The sequence below is a fragment of the Scyliorhinus canicula genome, chromosome 3 (assembly GCF_902713615.1).
Source record: "Scyliorhinus canicula chromosome 3, sScyCan1.1, whole genome shotgun sequence".
NCBI lineage: Eukaryota > Metazoa > Chordata > Chondrichthyes > Carcharhiniformes > Scyliorhinidae > Scyliorhinus > Scyliorhinus canicula.
In genome coordinates this window covers 257,213,437-257,235,530 of record NC_052148.1, presented here as the reverse complement: position 1 = coordinate 257,235,530, position 22,094 = coordinate 257,213,437, and the positions used below count along the sequence as shown (strand labels likewise).

The window sequence follows — 22,094 nt, the reverse complement described above, 5'->3', positions numbered from 1 at the left end:
GCGGGGCGTGTGCTCGCGGCAGGGTGGGGGCGGGGCGTGTGCTCGCGGCAGGGCGGGGGCGGGGCGTGTGCTCGCGGCAGGGCGGGGGCGGGGCGTGTGCTCGCGGCAGGGAGGGGCGTGTGCTCGCGGCAGGGAGGGGCGGGGCGTGTGCTCGCGGCAGGGAGGGGCGGGGCGTGTGCTCGCGGCAGTCTCGCGAGAGCGGCGGGTGGCCAGGCGGCGGGAGGGCGGTTGAGCGGAAGCTGGGAGCCGGCTGAGGGGAGCCGGCGGGAGATCGGGCCCTGGGCGGCAGGCGTCTTGTGAATTAACCCGATCCGCGTGGGGCAGGATGTCGGAAGCGGAGGAGAGGCCGAGCGCCGACACGAATATGAACGCGGCCGAGGGGCCGGAGGTCGCTTCCAAGCCGCCGCCGCTGGTGGTGGAGGCGGCGCCGGCAGCGGAAACCCCGATGCAGGCTCCGGGCCCGAGACAGGTGAGTTAACGACGGCTCCGAAGCTGCCCCGGCGGCGGGCGATCGGTTGTCAGCCTCGTGTCGGCTTGGGGAAAGGAGCCGTTAGTTCGGCCGCGCGGTACCGTCCCGGGATCGCATTGTGTCCCCGGTACCGGGAGATACGGTACCTGCCCGGGATCGCATTGTGTCCCCGGTACAGGAAGATACGGTACCGGCCCGGGATCGCATTGTGTCCCCGGTACCGGGAGATGCGGTACCGCCCCCGCCTCCCCCTTTCAAACGCTCGCGCGCTGACGGCACCGGCGCATGCTCAGTACGGCTCCGTCGCCCCTCTTTGTCTCTTCAGACTTTGAGGATAATGGCAGAGGATCCACAGCGCGGCTGCTTACATACAGGCTGCTCCTCCTGCCCCCATGCTTCATCTCTCAATCCCCACCCACTTCCTTTGCCTCTCTCCCTCTTCCAATCCATCTTCTCTTCCCCCCGCCCATACCCCAAAGACAACTTCGCCTCAATTACTCTCCATGTCATAGCCACTTCGTCCCACTCTCTCAGCCCACGCCAGGCAACATCTGACCCGAGACCATCATAGTCCAGCCTTTCAGTTCCACGACCTTTTGCTGAGAGTAAGTTTGGGAGATGTAACAGTTTCTAAGCAGTTTATTCCGGGTACGATTACTTGTCAATCATCAGTGATCCAGCATGGCTGAGTTGGTGTCTTTGTAGGAGTGTCTCTGATTCACATATTCCTATTTGGCGTTTTTGTTTTTAAGATATTTTGTTCCAAACATACACCATATCAGCAAAAACAACAAGATGCAATTAACAGTTTGTACAATTTATTTTCATTTAATTACCCCCCCCCCCCCCCAGTCAAACAGTTCCTCAAATTAAGTCATGAATGGCCTACACTGCACTTTGAATCCCTCTTCTGACCCACTTAGAGTGAACAGCAGGAGGTAGTCGTACAAGCCCCCAGTCAAGCCTCCACACCTGTGACGTATCTGCTTCCAATTCAAAATATTTTTTTGCCGGGCAATCAGAGGAAAATGCCACGATCAGCCTCCTTTGCCCTCCAGCAGCCCCAGCTCCTTGGACCTTCAAGATTGCCACCATCGGGTCCCGCTTCACCTCAGCCCCGACTATCCTAGATAATGTCCCAAGCAACCGCCTCCCAAAATCTCTCCAACTTCTCGCAGCCCCAAAACATGTGAGCACGATTCAATGGCCCCTGCCTGCACTTTTCACACCCATCTGTTACCCCTTGGAAGAACCCACTCATCCTCTCCCAAGTCATGTGTACCCTGTGTACGATTTTGACATGGATCAAGCTCATTTGTGCACAGGAGGAAATTGAGTTCACTCGCTGCATCGCCGCAGACTGGAGTCCCCATTCTAGCTCCCTCCCCAACTCCTCCCATTTGCGCTTTATTGTTACCAACAGTGCCATGCTCTGCTCTCCCAATCACCTGTATATGTCCCCAGTCCTGTCCCCCTCCAAACCGTGGGGCAGCAGTTGCTCCAATAATGTATACCCCCGGTCGCTGTCCGCAACTCCTTTCGCGCCAAGCCCCACATCTGCCTGTACCTAAACTCAGTTCTCCTTGGTAACTCAAATCACTCCCCGCAGCTCATCCAGTCCAGCAAACGTCCCCTCTAAGAACACTTCCCTAACCTGCTCCGGCTCCTTTCCCCTCTACTTATTCCCTTTTGGAGTTTGATCTAACTTGTTCCGCTGGGCTAATTTAATTTGCAGTCTCATTGCAAATTCACCCCTCCATCTCCGTGCTGGCCAGCGGTGTGAAAGGTGAATTGTTTCGCGGTCATTGGCCAAATTCTCTGCAGCCCAAACCTCTGTGACTTACCCTGGTGATGGAATAGAATAATAAGAGACTGGTTACGAAGGTAATAAGACACAGAATCCAGGTTAACTTGGTACATTCGATCCAAAATTGGCTTAATGATACAGTTCCTCAACTAGCAAATGTCCTGGTATCTGAAGGTACATTGTTGTTTCCCTACGGAGGAAGTTTTTGATCTATATGTCTCATTTTATTTCCTTTTGTAGTTGGAACCTTTGTGAGTTCCTCCTGGGTCGCTATTCTGTTGTCTATGCACATGTCACTAACCGTCAAGTGTCCCCTCGTCCTGTCTCCACGTTTTGAAGGTGGTGTGCACTGTTGCAGGCGTGAACCTGTGGTTGTTACAGATGGGGGCCATAGTGAACATTTTGGATAGGTCGAAGTGTTGTGTCATCTGATACCACGTTCGGAGTGTGGCTACCATCGCTGAGCTTCTTGACAAATACGTGAATAGGATGGGAATAGAAGGATACGGACCCCGGAAGTGTAGAAGATTTTAATTTAGACGGGCAGGCTTGGAGGGCTGAAGGGCTTGTTCCTGTGCTGTACTTTCTTTATTCTTTGTTCTTGAATATTTGGTCAGAGGGCTTGAGAGTGCAGTTGTGACTATGGCTTGATAGGATGTCTCTATGCAGGAACTCTCCATCCATTGTTTGAATGGTAGTCTCCCTCCCTTGCGGGTTCACCGGGAAGATTTCACTCTTGCTCAGGTTGAGTTTGTAGCCCGAGAAGGCTCCAAACTCCTTTAGGAGATTCATGATCCCTTCCATGCTGTCCTGGGAGGGGGTTCGAGATGTAGAGGTGCAGGGCATCTGCATAGAAGCTCTATCCTCTCTGTCCCATTTCTCTCTCTTGAGACCTTTGCTGCCTATTGCGACTTTCTGGAACCCGGAGCTGCTGCTGCTTGGCATTTCTTGTCCTCGGGTTAAGGGGTTTTTCTCCTGTTTTAGTGGGCTATTTTGGGTTTAAAGTGCCTAAATTCAAATTTCCAGGAGGAGAGCCACCTTTTGTGCATCCGCTCAGCACATCCCCGTCACCGAAAGTGCTTCACACATTTTCTTGTGCAAACCTGCAATCTACTTTGCCCATTTTAAAGAGAGTGAGGACATCCCTCAGTACCAAATAGCATTGGCCCTGTCTAAAACATGTATTGTTGTTCTGTTTGGAAGTCCATCCTATAACTGTAATATGAAGGGTAATATTTATAATAATGCTGTATTTGGATTTTATAATTCTCCAGTTTGCAAGTTTCTTGTAAATGTATTGAATTTTAATGCAATATTTTCTCCCATAGATGGACAGTGGTGATGCAGCTTTTATATTCAAAATGCCTAAACCAGAGGTTAAAGAGGAGGATCCTGCCTATGAAGAAAAAATGGTAAAACAATAACAGAAATATTTGTTTAAATCACTTTCATTTGTGCATAGTATTGCAATTCGTTCATGCTTTATGTTCACCTTAATTTGGATCAAGTAAGTACCAAATTAGAATTTATCAAGTTATCTTTAATTTTCACAACTTCGGGTACAAGCTGTGTACCTGAAAGTCCCACTGTCACCACCCAAACAAAGTACAGGTCTGCGCTACGATGCTGCTGTAGTAACTTTTTTCTTTTTAAAATTTCAATTTTTGGAGCAGGAGCCAATTTAACCTTAATCCATCAGTGATGGCTTACAATACATTTAGCCTGAATTTCCTTATTTCAGAAATAATTTCAATATTCTGACTTCTCAGGGAGGTTAGTCCAACTTTAGAGAGCTGGTATTTGCAATTTCAGCCTCTCATTAGTAACATCAGTCTTACAACACGAGTAACATCAGGAGGCTGCTGAATGTGGTTATGACTCCCGTCGGTGGGGTGGGTGCCGGAGGTCATTGGATGCAGAGATGGCTTTTGATCCGGTGGAGTGGATGTATTTATTTGAGACCTTGGGTAGGTTTTGGTTTGGCCCGAAATTTATGGCGTGGCTGCGTCTGTTGTATGTAGCCCTGTGGCAAGTGTATGCACAAATGGGATGAGTTTGCGGAATTTTGGTCTGCATAGGGGAACGAGACGGGGTGTTCGCTGGTGCCATTGTTGTTCGCGCTGGCAACTGAGCTCTTGGCAATGGTCTTTAGGGATCTGTGAAATGGCAGGCGATTGTGAGGGGGAGCAAGGAGCAACGGGTGTCTTTGTACAGCGGACGACCTGCTGTTGTTTGTGTTGGATTGGATCCCCTGGGGAATATGGGTAGGATCATGGAAATATTGCAATGGATCGGGGCCTTCTCCAGGTACAAGTTAAATGTTGGGAAGAGCTAGGTGTTTCTGGTGAATGCGGCGGGGCAAGAGGCAAATGTGGGGATGTTGCCATTTAAGGTTACGAGCGATAGGTTTAGGTACTCGGGATTCAGGTGACGAGGGAATGGACTATGATGCACAGGTGGAATTTGACAGTGTTGATGGATGAAATTAGGGGGGATTTTGAGAGATGGGATACATTACACCTGACACTGGCAGGGAGGGTGCAGGTTGTAAAAATGAATGTGATGCCAAGGTTCCTGTTCGGTCCCTCCCAATTTTTCCCCTGAAGGCCTGATTGGAGACAGTGATTTTGGAGTTTATATGGGTGGGGATGGTGTCGAGGGTAAAGAGGACCCTGATACGAGGGACTTTGCTTGAAAGGAGGTGACGATGTCACCCAGGTTGCTGGGGTACACCCTATTGGAACAACTGCTGCTTCCAGATGAGTCCATAGAGGGTAGGATTGGGAATATATATGGGTGGTTGGGGGAGCAGTGGGATGTGCAAGTGATGAAGATTGGGAATAAATGGGGGGTGGAGTTGGGGGAGGGAACAGTCTGGGGATTATGCTGTGAGGCAATGCATAGGGTGAATCCAACCTTCTGTGTGAAGATGAGCTTGATTCAGTTCAAGGTGGTGCACAAGGTACATATGACGAGAAGTATGCACTTGTTCTGGGGTTGTGAGAAGCTGGAGAGTTGCTGGGAAACGGTGTTTGGGACGTTATCTAAAATTTTGGAGGTCAGGCCGGACCCAATGGTGGTGATCTTTGGGGTATTGGAAATGCCGGAGCTGCTGGAGGGGAAGGTGGGGATGTTCACAGCTGATAGCATTATGTAGTACAGTTTGCACCTCCTTCAACATTGAAGCAGTCTGTTCTTGCACGCAGCAAGACCTGGACAATATTCAGGCTTGGGCTGACAAGTGGCAAGTCACATTTGTACCCCACAATTTCCAGGCAATCACACCTCCAGCAAGCAAGCATTTAACAGTTTTCCGATTGCACCCAAATAAGTACCATTGCTGAATCTCCCATCAACATTCTTTTTTAAAAAGTAATTTTTATTGAAATTTTTACAAAATATAAACATCTTAACTTTATTAACAAACAACCGCGGTAACACCCCAAGAACAATACCCCCCCCCCCCCCCCCCCCCCCAACTTCAAGAGCAACTTCAAACAAAAGGAAAAAGAAAAAAAACAAAAGAGCACCCAAACAACAAAAGGGAAAGAAATAGCACCCGCCACATCCCACAGACCCATGTACCCAGTTTTTCCTCCTGCACTCCCGGCTCCACTGCCACCCCAAAAATTGCGAGTCCCCAGCCTGGCTCGACCCTGGATCCCACCACCCTCGACACCGTCCTTGCTACCCCCTTCCAAAACTCTCCCAACGCTGGGCACGCCCAAAACATATGGGCGTGGTTCGCTGGGCTCCCCGAGCACCTAGCACACCTGCTCTCGCCCCCGAAAAACCTACTCATCCTTGACCCAGTCATGTGGGCCCTATGCAGCACCTTGAACTGTATGAGGCTAAGCCTCGCACAGGAAGAGGAGGAATTCACTCTCTCCAGGGCATCCGCCCACGTCCCCTCCTCAATCTCCTCACCCAGCTCCTCTTCCCATTTACCCTTCAGTTCCTCCACCGAGGCCTCGTCTACCTCCTGCATTACCCGGTATATGTCCGAAATCCTCCCTCCTCCAACCCACACCCCCGAGAGCACCCTGTCCCGTACCCCACGTGGGGGCAACAAGGGGAACCCCTCCATCTGCCGCCTGGCAAACGCCCTTACCTGCATGTATCAAAACATGTTCCCCGGGGGGAGCCCAAATTTCCCCTCTAACTCCCCCAAGCTCGCGAACCTCCCCTCCACAAACAGGTCCCTCCCATCAACATTCTGAGCAGTTGGGCGGCACGTGGCACAGTGGTTGGCACTGGTACTACAGCGCTTAGGACCCGGATTCGAATCCCGGCCCTGGGTCGCTGTCCGTGTGGAGTTAGCACATTCTCCCCGTGTCTGTGTGGGTTTCACCCCCACAACCCAAAATTGTGCCGGTTAGGTGGATTGGCCACGCTAAATTGCCCTTAAAATTGGAAAAAATTAATTTGGTACTCCAAATTTATTTTTAAAACATTCTAGACAGATACCATTGACCATAAACTGAGCATGTAATTACTGAGGCTACAAGATCAGGTCAGAGGCTGGGAATTCTATGGCGAATGACCCACTACTTAAATCTCCAAAGCCTATCCAATATCTACAAGGCACAAGTCAGGGGTGTGATTGAATATCCTTCACTTGCCTAGATGAGTGCAGTCTGAACAACATTCAAGAAGCTCAGCACTGTCCAAGACAAAGCAGCCGCTTGATCGTCACTTCATTCAACACTAATGCAGTGGCAGCAAAGTGAACCATAGACAAGATGCACTGCAGTATCTTGCCACGGTTCCTTTTACAGTGCCTTCCAAACCCACAACCTCTACCACCTAGAACAAGGACAGCAGATGTACACTACACAAGAAATAGGAAAAGGAGTACACCAAAGCAGAGTATTCCAAAGATTCACAACATTTGAAGTAATTTCCCCTCATCTCAGTCCTAAATGATCGGCCTCTGATCCTGAGATTGTGCCCGTGTTTGAAAGTCCACAACCAGCAGAAACAAGATCCTTGGGAATGTAAACTAAAAGTTTCTATCCAACTCAAACGGCATCCTGACCTGTATCACGATTGCGGGGGTCAGAGTCCTGGAAATTTCTCCCTAACAGCATTGTCAGTATAAGTACACCATACTGGGGCCTCACGGTAGCATGGTGGTTAGCATCAATGCTTCACAGCTCCAGGGTCCCAGGTTCGATTCCCGGCTGGGTCACTGTCTGTGTGGAGTCTGCACGTCCTCCCCGTGTGCGCGTGGGTTTCCCCCGGGTGCTCCGGTTTCCTCCCACAGTCCAAAGATGTGCGGGTTAGGTGGATTGGCCATGCTAAATTGCCCGTAGTGTAACGTTAATGGGGGGATTGTTGGGTTACGGGTATACGGGTTACGTGGGTTTAAGTGGGGTGATCATTGTTCGGCACAACATCGAGGGCCGAAGGGCCTGTTCTGTGCTGTACTGTTCTATGTTCTATGTTCTATCACTTTGAGGACAGTAGAGATGGACAATAGATCTTGGCCTAGCCAACGAAGCCCACATCCCATGACCCTCCCTTTTGTGGGGGAAATAAGTTGAGTTGTGGCCTTTTCAAACCAGCAATTGTCTTTTTACATTAACTAACTGTATAAATATAAACTGTATAAATATTCCCTAGTGGTTCATGGAAGAAACAAGTCACAAACGTTTATTTTTAATCACACAAAATTGCACTTGTTTAGACTTTCAAGCCACACAGAACCTTGGACACTCTTGCTTTGATGTAGCAAGATCCTCTGAGCAAGTGGAACCATTTTAGCATCAAACCATTGGAAATGGTATTGAAGAGATTTTATTAACAAAGCCGATTTAGAGACAGTGTGGAAGCTAAGTGGCTGCTCTTACCGTAAGATATTAGCCACCAAGCTCCTCCATTTTTGCAAAACATTCCACTAACCTGTGCTTTAAACACTTTTATAAGGAGTTAAACATGAACGTTGCAAAATTTAAGGCTGACTTGTATAGTACTATATAAATTGAGTTTGTGTATTATCCGGTATGTTGAATTTAAAGTATTGTAGCATTGGTAAATTGTATTCACTAAAGCACAATGGACAATTTTTAAATTATGTCTGCTTGATGTCACCTTTTTAAAATAAAAAATAAATAAAAGTTATATATTTTTGTCTCACGAAATATAGCTTGTGTTTGAAGAGCATTTTTGAATTTTCCATCACTAAGTGAAATCTTGATTACAGTGGGAATGATTTAATTGCACCACAGCAGAAAGGGTTGCTTTAATTCCTCTTTCCCCACTCCCCTCATCCAAATGTTAGAAGGTTGCCCAATTTACAAAATAGCACCAGGTGAATGCATATAAACTTATTAGCCAAAGGCTGTTTTCCAAAAACATGTGCTTACCTCTCATTAAAAAAACAAATCTGAGGAACAGGACAGTGAAGTCGGTGGTGGCTCCAGATCTGATCAACAAAGTCTTTGAGGAATACTTGAGAGATTGTACAGGTCAGAGCCTGGGGGAGACCGTGAGGTGCACGAATTTCTAGGTGGGCTGGAGTGCCCAAGGTTAGGGGAGGGGATCAGGAGCGATAGTGGAGCAGGAGATAAAGATGCAATTGGGAGGATGCAGTCTGGGAAGGTGGCAGGGCCAGATAGGTTTCTGGTGGAATATTATTAAAAAATTCAAGGATAAGCTGGCACCCCTGATGGTGGGGATATTTGAGGAAGTGTTACCACAAACTTTGGGGCAGGCATCGATTTCCCTGTTGCTTAAAAAAGAAAAGGATCTGACGGAGTGTGGGTCATATAGGCCCATATCACTTTTAAACGTGAATGCAAAAGTATTGGCGAAGGTACTGGCAGGTAGGCTGGAGGAGTGCCTCCCAAAGGTGATCGGTGAAGATCAGACTGGGTTCATGAGAGGGAGGCAGCTCTTTTCAAACGTTAGAAGGGTATTGAACGTGGTCATGGCACTGGCGGAGAGGAAGGAAACAGGGGGCTGTGGCAATGGGCGCCAAGAAGGAGTTTGACCGGTTAGAATAGGGTAACTTGATGGTAGTCCTGGAGTGGTTTGGGATTGGACCAAGATTTGTGGACAGGGTAAAGCTATTATATAAGGAGTCGAGGGCGAGTGTCTGCACAAATAGCATCAGCATGAGATACTTTTCTCTCCACCGTGGGACTAGGCAGGGATGTCCTATGTTCCCCCCCACCCCTGCTGTTTGCAATCGCGATTGAGCCGTTGGCCATTCCGTTAAGAAGTTTGGGGGTATGGAAAGGGAAAGTGCGGGGGGGGGGGGGGGGGGGGGTTTAGAGCATAGGGTGTCCTTGTATGCCGGTGACTTGTTATAAGTGTTGGAACCGAGTGTGTCAATAGGGGGAATATTGGAGCTGCTTCGGATATTTGGGTCTTTCTCGGGGTACAAATGAAATCTAGACAAGATGAGTATTTTGTGGTGTCTCGGCTGGGAGTAGAGGGGCTGCCATTCCGTAGGGCAGGGACCCTGTGTGTGTGGGGGGGGGGGGGGGGGGGGGCTCCGTGGGCACAACATTTCTTAGTTTGGTGGGGAGAGTGAAAGCTGATCTGACAGTGTGGGGTGGTCGCCCTCTGTCAGTGGCGGGTCAGGTGCAGGCGGTTAAAATGAATGTGTTGCCGTGATTTCTGTTTATTTTCCCATGACTGCCGAATTTCCTGTCAACGGCATTTTTCAGAGAGACTGGAGGAATGATCACCTTGTTCATATCGGAGGGAAGGTGGCCAGAGTTACAAAGGTGCTGCACCAGAGGGAAAGGCAGGCAGGGGGTTTATTACTGGGCGGCGAATATGGAGCTGGGTCAGAGGCGCTGATTCCCAGTGGGTCAGAATGGAGGAGAGTTTGTACAGGGGGTCGGGATTGAAGGCGCTAGCAACAGCGCCGCTGCCGATGACCCTGAGGAAATACTCGGAGTCCAGTAATAATAGCTTCATTGAGAATTTGGAGCCAGTTTCGGCAACACTTTTGGTTGGGGGCGGGGTCAACGGAAATGCCTATTCGGGAACCACAGATTTGAACCCGGGAAGTGGGACGGAAATGGGAGGAGAAGGGGATTACGACACTAAAAGATTTGTTTCTTGGGGGTCGGTTTGCAGGATTGAAGGAGCTGGAAGCGAAGTACGGGCTGGAGCAGGCGGAAATGTTTAGATACATGCAGGTTCGAGATATTACCAGAAAGGAGAGACAGAGCTTCCCGGTGGAGCCGGCCTCCACATTGCTGGACAAGATGCTGACGACAGGGGGACTGGAGAAGGGGGTATTTTGGAAGAGGAGAAGGCACCACTGGAAGGGATCAAAGCAAAGTGGGAGGAAGAGTTGGGAGAGGATATGGAGGAGGCGTTCTGGTTTGAGGTGCTCCGGAGAATGAGCACCTCCACCTTTTGCGCAAAGTTCGGGCTGATACACTGAAGGTGGTATATAGAGCACACCTCACAAGGGCGAGGAGGAGACGGCTCTTTGAGGGGGTAGAAGGTGTGTGTGAACGTTGCCGGGTGGGGGGGAAATCACATTCATATGTTTTGGTCCTGTCCAAAGCTGGAGGATTACTGGAAGGCGGTTTTTAGGGTGATCTCTAAAGTGGTGCACATGAAACTGGGCCCGGGCCCTCGGGAGGGCAGTTTCGGGATGTCGGTCCAGCCGGGGTTCGAAACAGGTGCGGAGGCAGATAATGTAGCCTTCACCTCCCGAAGGCCGATCCTGATGGGATGGAGAGCAACCTCTCCACCCTGTGCCCTGGCAGGGGGACCTGTTAGAATTCTTGACTCTTGAGAAGGTTATGTTTGAACTGAGGGGTAGGGTGGAGGGATTCTACAATTCATGGGTGTTATTCATTATACACTTCCAAGAACTGGGTAACATCGAACATTAACTGGGGGTGAGGGAGGACTGTATGTGTTAATGGTGACTATGGGTGATTCCTGATTCCTTTTTGTCATTTGTTTATGTTAACATGCAGGCTTGTGTTTTGGTGGGAGGATAGGATTGTTGTTATTGATATGGGGTATGACATTATATTTGTTATGCTTATTGTTTATTGTTGGTGGGCGCAAATTTGGGGGGAAAATGGAAAGGGAGGTGAATAAAAATATATATATTTTAAACTCTGCGCCCCCAGCAAGGAAAACTGCTTCCTTTGACTGTAGATTAAATGAGAAATGTTCACACACTGTGATTCTCAATGCTTTATTTTCTTGTTAACATACTCTTTTCTTTGGCAGAAAACAGACCGGTCAAATCGATTTGATTATCTGCTGCAACAGACCGAGCTTTTTGCCCACTTCATCCAACCAGCTGCACAGAAGACTCCAACGTCTCCTTTAAAGATGAAACCTGGGCGCCCTCGAGTAAAGAAAGATGAGAAACAGACACTTCTGTCTGTTGGAGAGTAAGATATATTCCAGGCAATGTGTTTTTGGATTCATGATGCAAATTCTGTATGATTTCAACTATAGACCATAAGGCGTAGGAACAGAAGTAGGCCATTCAGCCCATCGAGTCTGCTTCATTCAGTGAGATCATGACTGATTTATTTCTTTTTCTTTTTTTGTAAATTTAAAATACCCAATTATTTTTTTCCAATTAAGGGTCAATTTAGCGTGTCCAATCCACCTAGCCTGCACATCTTTGGGCTGTGGAGTGAAACCCATGCAAACACGGGGAGAATGTGCAAACTCCACACGGAGAGCGACCCAGAGCCGGGATCGAATCTAGGACCTTGACACCATGAGGCAACAGGGCTAACCCACTGTGCCGCCGTGCTGCCCATGGCTGATCTGATATAATCCTCAACTCCAGTTTCCGACTTATCTCCATAACCCTTGATTCGCTTACTGATTAAAAATATTTGAAAGTGTTCCTCGTGTTTGAAAGCCAAAGAGGTGTTAATGTTTGATCAAAATAGAATAGTGGAACTAAAGCTGTCATTCCTTTTTGAGATTTTCAGGCCTCTGCTTTCAATAATCTTTATTAGTGTCACAAGTAGGCTTACTTTAACACTACAATGAAGTTACTGTAAAAATCCCCTAGTCACTACACTCTGGCGCCTGTTCAGGTACACTGAGGGACATTTCAGAATGTCCAATTCACCTAAGAAACATGCCTTTCGGGAATTGTGGTTCCCCCGAATTGGCATTTCCCTTGACCCTGCCCCCAACCCGAAGTTTTGGCGAAACTGCCTCCAAATTCTCAATGAAGCTATTATTACCGGACTCCCTGAGTATTTCCCCGGGGCTATCGGGAGCGGCGCTGTTGCTAGTGCTTTCAGTCCCCCCTGCACAAACTCTCCTCCATTCTGACCCACTGGGAATCAACTCCTCTGACCCAGCTCCGCACCTTCTCCACATTCGTCTTCCAGTAGTAGTACATCAGGTTCAGAAGACCCAAACCCCCTGCCTGCCTTCCCCTCTGCAGGAAAATCGGCATGCATAGTAAAATAAACAGAAATCGCGGCAACATGTTCATTTTAACCGCCTGTACCCGACCCGCCAGTGACAGAGGGAGACCATCCCACACTGTCAGATCAGCTTTCACTCTCCCCACCAAACTAGAAATGTTGAACCTGCGGAGCCCCCCCCCCCCCAAACTCCCGGGCAACCTGCACCCCCATGTACCTAAAGTGAGTCAGATGAGACTAAGTTAGGAGCAAATATAAATTAGGATCATGAAGGAGTTACAATGAGGCATAGACAATGAGTGGGCAGAACTGTGGCAAGGATAGTTCAGTGTGGAAAAGCCTTCCACTTTGGAACGGAGAAAGACACATCTGAGTGTTTTCTGCAAGTTTAGTTGCTGTGGAGAAGCAATATGGAAATTTGTGTTTCCATACACAAATATTACTGCACTGTTACAAAAAGGCAATGATGTCTGCTAAAGGAAAGGTGGCATTTATCTCAAAAAGATTGTGATTGAAATGAGGAAGTTGTACAGAGCCTTGGTCAAACCCCAGCTGGAGTACTGCTTTTAATTCTGAGCACCGAACCTCAGGACAGTAATGTTGTTCTTGGGAGGTGGTATAGTGCATTCAAATCAAAATTACACCTTAAAGTATGAAGTTATGCGAATATATTCCATAAATTTTGCTTTCGTTCTTTTGAGTATAGAGGGTTGAGGAGTGACCTCATTGAGGTGTTTAAAATAATTGAGGGATTTGATGTAGATACAGAGAACAATTTCTTCCTGGGGAATCCAGCGCAGGGGGTCATGACTTAAAATTATAACTAGGCCATTTAGGATTGAAATTGGGGAGTATTTTGTCCCACTCGGTGGGAATATCTGCCCCAAAAGGCCGTTGATGCCAGGTCAACTAAAATTTTCTGAATTGAGATCAACAAATTTTCTTTTTGGCTGGGTGCAGTATTGAACAATATTACGCAACAGCGGCAAGATCTAACTAAATGTGCCTTAGGCTTTATGGCCTCCCCTGTTTCTCTGCTATTTAAAGTTGAAGCAGCATCTTAGTCACCAAGTGTTAAAATATCTTGCACTTTTTAGAACTCCTCGCACAAAGCAATTCACTTTTAATTCTTAGCTATCGGCATCGTCGTACAGAACAGGAAGAGGATGAAGAACTACTGTCGGAAAACAGCAAGACAACTAATGTCTGCACAAGGTTTGAAGAATCCCCATCATGTATGTAAAGCCATATTATTCATTATTTCATACATGAGTGAATGTAGCTGTTTTCACTACCTTTTCCCAATTGCTTTCACATTTTCAGTCACCATTCATTGTTGTGCAGTATTCAATTTTGTCAAAATAGTCAAAACTGGACATGTGGGGGGGCATTTGAGACTGTTGTAATTAAATCTTCAAACCCAACAGAGCACCTGTCGTTCTCCTGGCTTAATTGGCTGTATTCACTGGCACGAGTGGTCTTTTTAATGGAATAGCCTGCTAATGGTGATGGACACCACAGGATCACTCCAACCTTATCATCTGACATTTTAAAACCTTCTGACTCAATGACAACATTGTCAATATTGAGTATTTTATGGTCGCGTTCAGCATGGATAAAATGCAGGATAAAGCTCAAAAATAACCTTCATGCCAGTACGACAAACCTGCTTCATACATCAGCCCTTTGCCATGGCCGTTGGCACATTTTATTCAGCATTGCCCTCTCAACCAGTGTTCACAAGGAACTGAGTGGAAACTGGTCCATCTTATTTTTCATGGGGCACTAGCAGCCATTTTGAAATGAAAAAATCTTAATATTTGTAGGCGCTACATTAAAATGGACCATTGTTTTCATGAGGAATAATTGGATTATACAGATTGTGAACTTGTAACATGTTCTCCTTTTGATGTTGACCATCATACATGATCAATTACTTCTCCTATGAGATGGTGAGCTGAATACACTGTTCTCCCCAAAGGCATTTCTCCAGTCGTAACAAATTAGAAATCCCTGTAATAGCCATGCAGTGATTTCTTACAAAGCAATCAAGGTCCAGTAAACTGGTTTTCCTCACCGTCATCCTTTCTTTCTGCCCACCACTCTGGCCCTCCCAATGTCATACCTGCCTTAGTGAAGTTTAAGTACTCTGTTTAACAGTTTATGTCTCTGCATATTATTTGGCCTTATTTTAATGGTCAATTTAACTGCTGTAGAATGGTGGAAGCCTCATTGCAAAATCGCCACCTTTGTTTTGGAGTCTGCATCTGAATGCTGACATTCTTTATGCAAACATTGGGACCCTGGTGCCAACTTGATTGAGCTGCTTGTTTTTTGTTGCCTCGAGTTATCATGTGCTTTCAGTTAAATGGTTCCTGATACAGTAATACTTTTATTTTTTTGGTCATGGCAATTATTTAATTTTCCCTTATACTGTATTCTGTGCAAGCTCTTGCAATGTTGGAGGCTCTAAATGATTGGGATCTCTTCCACAGATGTAAAAGGGGGGAAGCTCCGAGACTACCAGATCCGTGGACTAAATTGGCTGATTTCTTTATATGAGAATGGCATTAATGGTATCCTGGCAGATGAAATGGTATGAATACTTATCGATTGTGGCATAACAATTGTTTGGCGTAGATATTAAAGATTAAGGATGTTCTATGATTAAGGTGTTTAAACGAAATGATTTGATAAAGAAAATAGGGGAAAAGTAACTTTCACAGCTGTTCAATGGTGTGTCATACAAAGATTAATGGAACCCGTTGACATTTGTTTCCTCCTCCACCCTGCCCAACCGCGTGAATCCCGCCCCAAAGTCTCTGGTACCAGAGATGTGGCGGGCGCGGGAATCGCGCCGTGCCTGTCGGCCCCTCCCCGGCGATTCTCCGGCCCGTGATGGGCCGAAGTCCCGCTGCTGTAATGCCGGTCCCGCCGGCGTGAATCAAAACACCTCCCTTACCGGCGGGTCTGGTGGCGCGGGCGGGTCCTGGGGGGGAGGGGGCGAGCCGATCTGGCCCGGGGGGTGCCCCCACGGAGGCCTGGCCCGCGATCGGGAACCGCCATCGGCCGGCCGGCCTGTGCCGTGGGGGCACTCTTTTCCTTCTGCGTTGGCCATAGCCTTCACGATGACCGACGCGGAAGTGACCCCCTGCGCATGCGCGGGGATGACGTCAGCAGCCGCTGACGCTCCGGTGCATGCGCAGACTTCCGCCAGCCGGCGAAGTCCCTTCAGCCTCGGCTGGCGTGGCGCCAAAGGCCTTTCCCGCCGGCCAGCGGGCGCCAACCACTCCGGTGCAGGCCTAGCCCCTCAAGGTTAGGGCTTGGCCCCTAAAGGTGCGGAGAAATCAGCACCTTTGGGGCGGTCCCACGCCAGAGTGGTTCACGCCACTTCATCCCGCCGGGACCCCCCCCCCGCCCCGCCGGGTAGGGAAGAATCCAGCCCCATGATCTAATTCCATTTTGGTGGACCAAATATTTTTTTCCAGTACATTTCAGAAATGCGTCTGGACAACCCTGATCAAAGAACAGTCTTTAGTTCTAAGACTTAATTGTACTTTGTTTAACAGGGTCTCGGGAAGACTTTGCAAACTATCGCTCTTCTTGGGTACATGAAACATTACAGAAACATTCCTGGACCTCACATGGTTCTAGTCCCGAAATCTACACTGCACAACTGGATGCTCGAGTTCAATAGATGGATACCAACTCTTCGAGCTATTTGTTTAATAGGTGACAAGGAGCAAAGGGTAAGAACTGTTTTATGTTCCCGAAAATATTGTTAGACAATGCAACTGATGCCTGGAGTTTAATTTGTATATGCTTTGCAAAGAACAAAGAAACGTACAGCACAGGAACAGGCCCTTCGGCCCTCCAAGCCTGCGCCGACCATGCTGCTCATCTAAACTAAAATCTTCTATACTTCCTGGATCCGTATCCCTCTATTCCCATCCTATTCGTGTATTTGTCAAGATGTCCCTTAAATGTCACTATCATCCCTGCTTCCACCACCTCCTCTGGCAGCGAGTTCCAGGCACCCACTACCCTCTGTGTAAAAAAAAAAAAACTTGCCTCGTACATCACCTCTAAACCTTGCCCCTCGCACCTTAAACCTATGCCCCCTAGTAATTGACCCCTCTACCCTGTGAAAAAGCCTCTGGCTATCTATTCTGTATATGCCCCTCATAATTTTGTAGACCTCTATCAGGTCGCCCCTCAACCACCGTCGTTCCAGTGAGAGCAAACCGAGTTTATTCAACCTCTCCTCAGAGCTAATGCCCTCCATACCAGGCAACATCCTGGTAAATCTCTTCTGCACCCTCTCTAAAGTCTCCACATCCTTCTGGTAGTGTGGCGACCAGAATTGAACATTATACACCAAGCGTGGCCTAACTAAGATTCTATACAGCTGCAACATGACTTGCCAATTCTTATACTTAATGCCCCGGCCAGTGAAGGCAAGCATGCCGTATGCCTTCTTGACTACCTTCTCCACATGTGTTGCCCCTTTCAGTGACGTGTGGACCTGTACACCTAGATCTCTCTGACTGTCAATACTCTTGAGGGTTCTACCATTCACTGTATATTCCCTACCTGTATTAGACCTTCCCAAAATGCATTACCACACATTTGTCCGGATTAAACTCCATCTGCCATCTCTCCGCCCAAGCCTCCAAACGATCTAAATCCTGCTGTATCCTCTGACAGTCCTCATCGCTATCCTCAATTGCACCAACCTTTGTGTTGTCTGCAAACTTACTAATCAGACCAGTTACACTTTCCTCCAAATCATTTATATGCACTACGAACAGCAAAGGTCCCAGCACTGATCCCTGCGGAACACCACTACTCACAGCCCTCCAATCAGAAAAGCACCCTTCCATTGCTACTCTCTGCCTTCTATGACCTAGCCAGTTCTGTATCCATCTTGCCAGCTCACCCCGACCCCGTGTGACTTCACATTTTGTACCAGTCTGCCATGAGGGACCTTGTCAAAGGCCTTATTGAAGTCCATATAGACAACATCCACTGCCCTACCTGCATCAGTCATCTTTGTGACCTCTTCGAAAAACTCTATGAAGTTAGTGAGACACGACCTCCCCGTCACAAAACTATGTTCACTCTCGCAAATACATCCGTTTGCTTCCAAATGGGAGTAGATCCTGTCTTGAAGAATTCTCTCCAGTAATTTCCCTACCACTGACGTATGGCTCACCGGCCTGTAGTTCCCTGGGTTATCCTTGCTACCTTCCTTAAATAAAGTAACAAGATTGGTTATTCTCCAATCCTCCGGGACATCATCTGAAGACAGTGAGGGTCCAAAGATTTCTGTCAAGGCCTCAGCAATTTCCTCTCTAGCCCCCTTCAGTATTCTGGGGTAGATCCCATCAGGCCCTGGGGACTTATCTACCGGAATATTTTTCAAGACGCCCAACACCTCGTCTTTTTGGATCTCAATGTGACCCAGGCTATCTACACACCCTTCTCCAGACTCGGTCCACCAATTCCTTCTCTTTGGTGAAAACTGATACAAAGTATTCATTTAGTACGTCGCCCATTTCCTCTAGCTCCACACATAGATTCCCTTGCCTATCCTTCAGTGGGCCAACCCTTTCTCTGGCTACCCTCTTGCTTTTTATGTACGTGTAAAATGCCTTGGGATTTTCCTTAACTCTATTTGCCAATGACTTTTTGTGATCCCTTTTAGTCCTCCTGACTCCTTGCTTAAGTTCCTTCCTACTTTCCTTATATTCCCAGCCTTCTAGCCCTGATAAATGCCTCCCTTTTCGTTTTGACAATGCCTACAATATCTCTCGTTATCCAAGGTTCCCGAAATTTGCTGTATTCATCCTTCTTCCGCACAGGAACATGCCGGTCCTGAATTTCTTTCAACTGACATTTGAAAGCCTCCCACATGTCAGATGTTGATTTACCCTCCAACATCCGCCCCCAATCTAGGTTCTTCAGTTCTCGCCTGATATTGTTATAATTAGCCTTCCCCCAATTTAGCACATTCACCCTAGGACCACTCTTATCCTTGTCCACCAGCACTTTGAAAACTTACTGAATTGTGGTCACTGTTCCCGAAATGCTCCCCTACTGAAACCTCTACCACCTGGCCAGGGTCATTCCCCAATACCAGGTCCAGTACAGCCCCTTCCATAGTTGGACTATCTACATGTTGTTTTAAGAAGCTCTCCTGGATGTTCCTTACAAACTTTGCCCGTCCAAGCCCCTAGCACTAAGTGAGTCCCAGTCAATATTGGGGAAGTTGAAGTCCCCCATCAGAACAACCCTGTTTTTACTTGTTTCCAAAATCTGTCTACCTATCTGCTCCTCTATCTCTCGCTGGCTGTTGGGAGGCCTGTAGTAAACCCCCAACATTGTGACTGCACCCTTCTTATTCCTGATCTCTACCCATATAGCTTCGCTGCCCTCTGAGGCGTCCTCCCATAGTATGGCTGCGATATTCTCCCTAACCAGTAGCGCAACTCCGCCACCCCTTTTACATCCCCCTCTATCCCGCCTGAAACATCTAAATCCTGGAACGTTTAGCTGCCAATCCTGTCCTTCCCTCAATCAGGTCTCTGTAATGGCAAAAACATCATAGTTCTAAGTACTAATCCAAGCTCTAAGTTCATCTGCATTACCCGTAATACTACTTGCATTAAAACACATGCACTTCAGGCTACCAGACCCACTGTTTTCAGCAACATCTCCCTGTCTGCTCTTCCTCAGAGCCATACTGGCCCTATTCCCTAGTTCTCCCTCAATGCTTTCACCTTCTGACCTATTGCTCCGGTACCCACCCCCCTGCCATACTAGTTTAAACCCTCCCGTGTGACACTAGCAAACCTCGCGGCAGGATATGTATGCCTCTCCAGTTTAGATGAAACCTGTCCTTATGCAGGTCACACCTGCCCGGAAGAGCTCCCAGTGGTCCAGATAACGGAAACCTTCCCTCCTACACCAGCTGTTTAGCCATGTGTTTAGCTGCTCTATCTTCCTATTTCTAGCCTCACTGGCACGTGGCACAGAGAGTAATCCTGAGATTACTCCAGGGGATTCCTGCACTGACTGCCTGTTCCTTCTGATGGCCACCCATTTCTCTGCCTGCACCTTGGGTGTGACCACATTTATATAACTGCTATCTATGACGCTTTCCACCACCTGCATGCTCCTAAGTGCATCCAACTGCTGCTCCAACCGAACCATGCGGTCTGTGACGAGCTCCAGTTGGGTGCACTTTCTGTAGATGAAGCCATCCGGGACGCTGGAAGCCTCCCGGACCTGCCACATCTCACAGTCATACTGCACCCCTGTAATTGACATTGCGTTAATTCATTCGTAAATTAATTTTTTTTTAATTAATAAAAGTTACTGTTAACTATATGTTTCCTAGCACTAGATTTCTACTATAAATGTGAAAGCTAAATATAGTACTCTCCGATCTCTGGCTTAGATACCCATCTAAATTCTAATTAATTAATTATGTTTAATTAGTTTAACAATGTTTAATTTTTAAATCTAGTGCAGATTCCCAACCAGCCAATCAGGTCACAGCTTTACTGTGATGTCACTTCAGTTTCCCCCCCCCCAACACAATTTGAAAAGGTAATAAAATAAAAATCACTTACCTTCCCAGGATGTGCACTGGTTCTCTCCCTGCAGATTAACAGTTACAGGCCAGAAGAAAGAGAACAAAACAGGAGGGAAAATGCACCTTCTCCCACTCTGCACCGAATTACCTCACTGCACCAAATTCCAATTCCCACTCTGGATATGTCTCACTCAGGCTGTGTCTCCTTGACCTGCGCAAATCTTATGGCACATTGTGGAAGTAAGCTGTGCAATGCGTATTGGCTTCTCTGCCACGAGTTGATTGATCCCAGTTGGGAAAATACAACTACCCTTGCTGCCCCAGAATTGGCATGAGAAAAAACAGCCAGGGGTCTGAGAGCTAGCTGCAGTCTTGATAACCTGTCAGTTGCCAAATAGAAATTAAATGGTCCACCAGCACTGGATGTCAAAACTTGCGTGTAAAAGTTAGCTGTATGGACAGGGTACCAAAGCGCATTCAGTGTCTGTTGCACAGCGCTGGGAGGATCACTACCTTCACAAGGGAACAATATTTTCCTGCAGTAATTTTTTAATAACTGATCACTGGCCCATAAACCATATCAGCAAATCACAGAATAAATAACAATTAGCATTTTAGCTTTGTGTAAACAAGCACTTTTGCAATAAAATTACAATAAATGAAGGAACCATAAAGCCAGGGGTACAATTTTGATATAACGTTTAAATTTAAATTTTGAAGTTGTGCATTGTTCAGTCTTTAATATTAGTCCCACCTTTCACTGTATTGCATTTGCTTACATTCACTCTCTCGAAAAACATGTTTCAATATACGCGGAGAATGGATCTGTCACCTGTGTTAATGTCAGTCCTCAAGGTTCCGCGAGACTGACTAAGGGGATCGACTTTTCTTTGCTCTGCGTAACTAAAATCAGAGATTCGCCCTGCACATAATCTTGAGAGTGAATTTGCAAACATGTTCAAATATATTATAATTTGTTGCTCTATACTCGCTTTGCAGCACTCTGGATGAGATTTTCCAGTTCTGCCAGCGGCAAGTCAAGTCGTGGGTGGGACAGGAAATTTGAAGAGCAGCCAATTGGCTGCCCTCAGCCTTTTCCCGTCTTGCCCACAGCAGGTGGGGCTGGGAAATCCCACCGTCGGTGTTTTATTTGTTTGTTAATACCTGTCATAAGATCTATTTGTACTATACCTTAATTGTATTCTGGAAAAATAAATAATCTGGTGTTCTGAAAACTGAATCTTAATCCACTTGTTACTTTATCAGGCTGCTTTCATCAGAGATGTTCTCTTTCCTGGGGAGTGGGATGTCTGTGTGACGTCATATGAAATGCTGATCAGGGAGAAATCAGTTTTCAAAAAGTTTAATTGGCGATATCTGGTTATAGATGAAGCCCACAGGATCAAAAATGAAAAATCCAAGGTAACTTTATTTTCCCTAATTTTTTCTGCTCTCTTCCCTTTCCCATCCATTTACGCCAACGTTAATGGCTGCTGTTGTAGTAAAGGCAAGACCTTCCGGCTCATCTCAAGATGAATTGGGGAGCAGTGCAGACTTGATTTGTGGCAAAGAGCAACTAAAGCTGGTGGTGCCACATTCTCGGCGATATTATTGCAGTTCTTGAAATGTATCTTGGCGTAAGGTTATTTTCGAGCAAGGTGCAGTTATTTCTGTGGCCAGACAGAAAATGTGACACAGAGATTCGCTACCGACTGTTCCCCCTGGAGAGGGGAATGAAAAGACGGGATGTAATGGAATGATGAAGGGCCGTAAGAAATAATGCAGTGGGGATGGAAGTGACAGTTGCAAGGCGAATTTCATAATGAA

General features: G+C 47.2%; 1 protein-coding gene across 3 annotated transcripts in view; it reads left to right on the top strand.

Moving 5' to 3' along the window:
• Nucleotides 1–201: 201 nt before the first annotated feature.
• Nucleotides 202–22,094, top strand: part of LOC119963475 (SWI/SNF-related matrix-associated actin-dependent regulator of chromatin subfamily A member 5) — a 43,473-nt gene continuing 21,580 nt past the window's right edge. The window contains exons 1-7 of one of the 3 annotated variants that reach the window (XM_038792645.1): nt 202–469; nt 3,605–3,688; nt 11,493–11,659; nt 13,802–13,902; nt 15,163–15,263; nt 16,237–16,416; nt 21,534–21,689. In XM_038792645.1, coding sequence (XP_038648573.1) covers nt 326–469; nt 3,605–3,688; nt 11,493–11,659; nt 13,802–13,902; nt 15,163–15,263; nt 16,237–16,416; nt 21,534–21,689 — 933 coding nt within the window. In that variant the 5' untranslated portion in view covers nt 202–325. Of the gene's footprint in view, nt 470–3,604; nt 3,689–11,492; nt 11,660–13,801; nt 13,903–15,162; nt 15,264–16,236; nt 16,417–21,533; nt 21,690–22,094 lie in introns of those variants that run through there. The other 2 variants (XM_038792646.1, XM_038792647.1) reach the window with 2 other exon arrangements.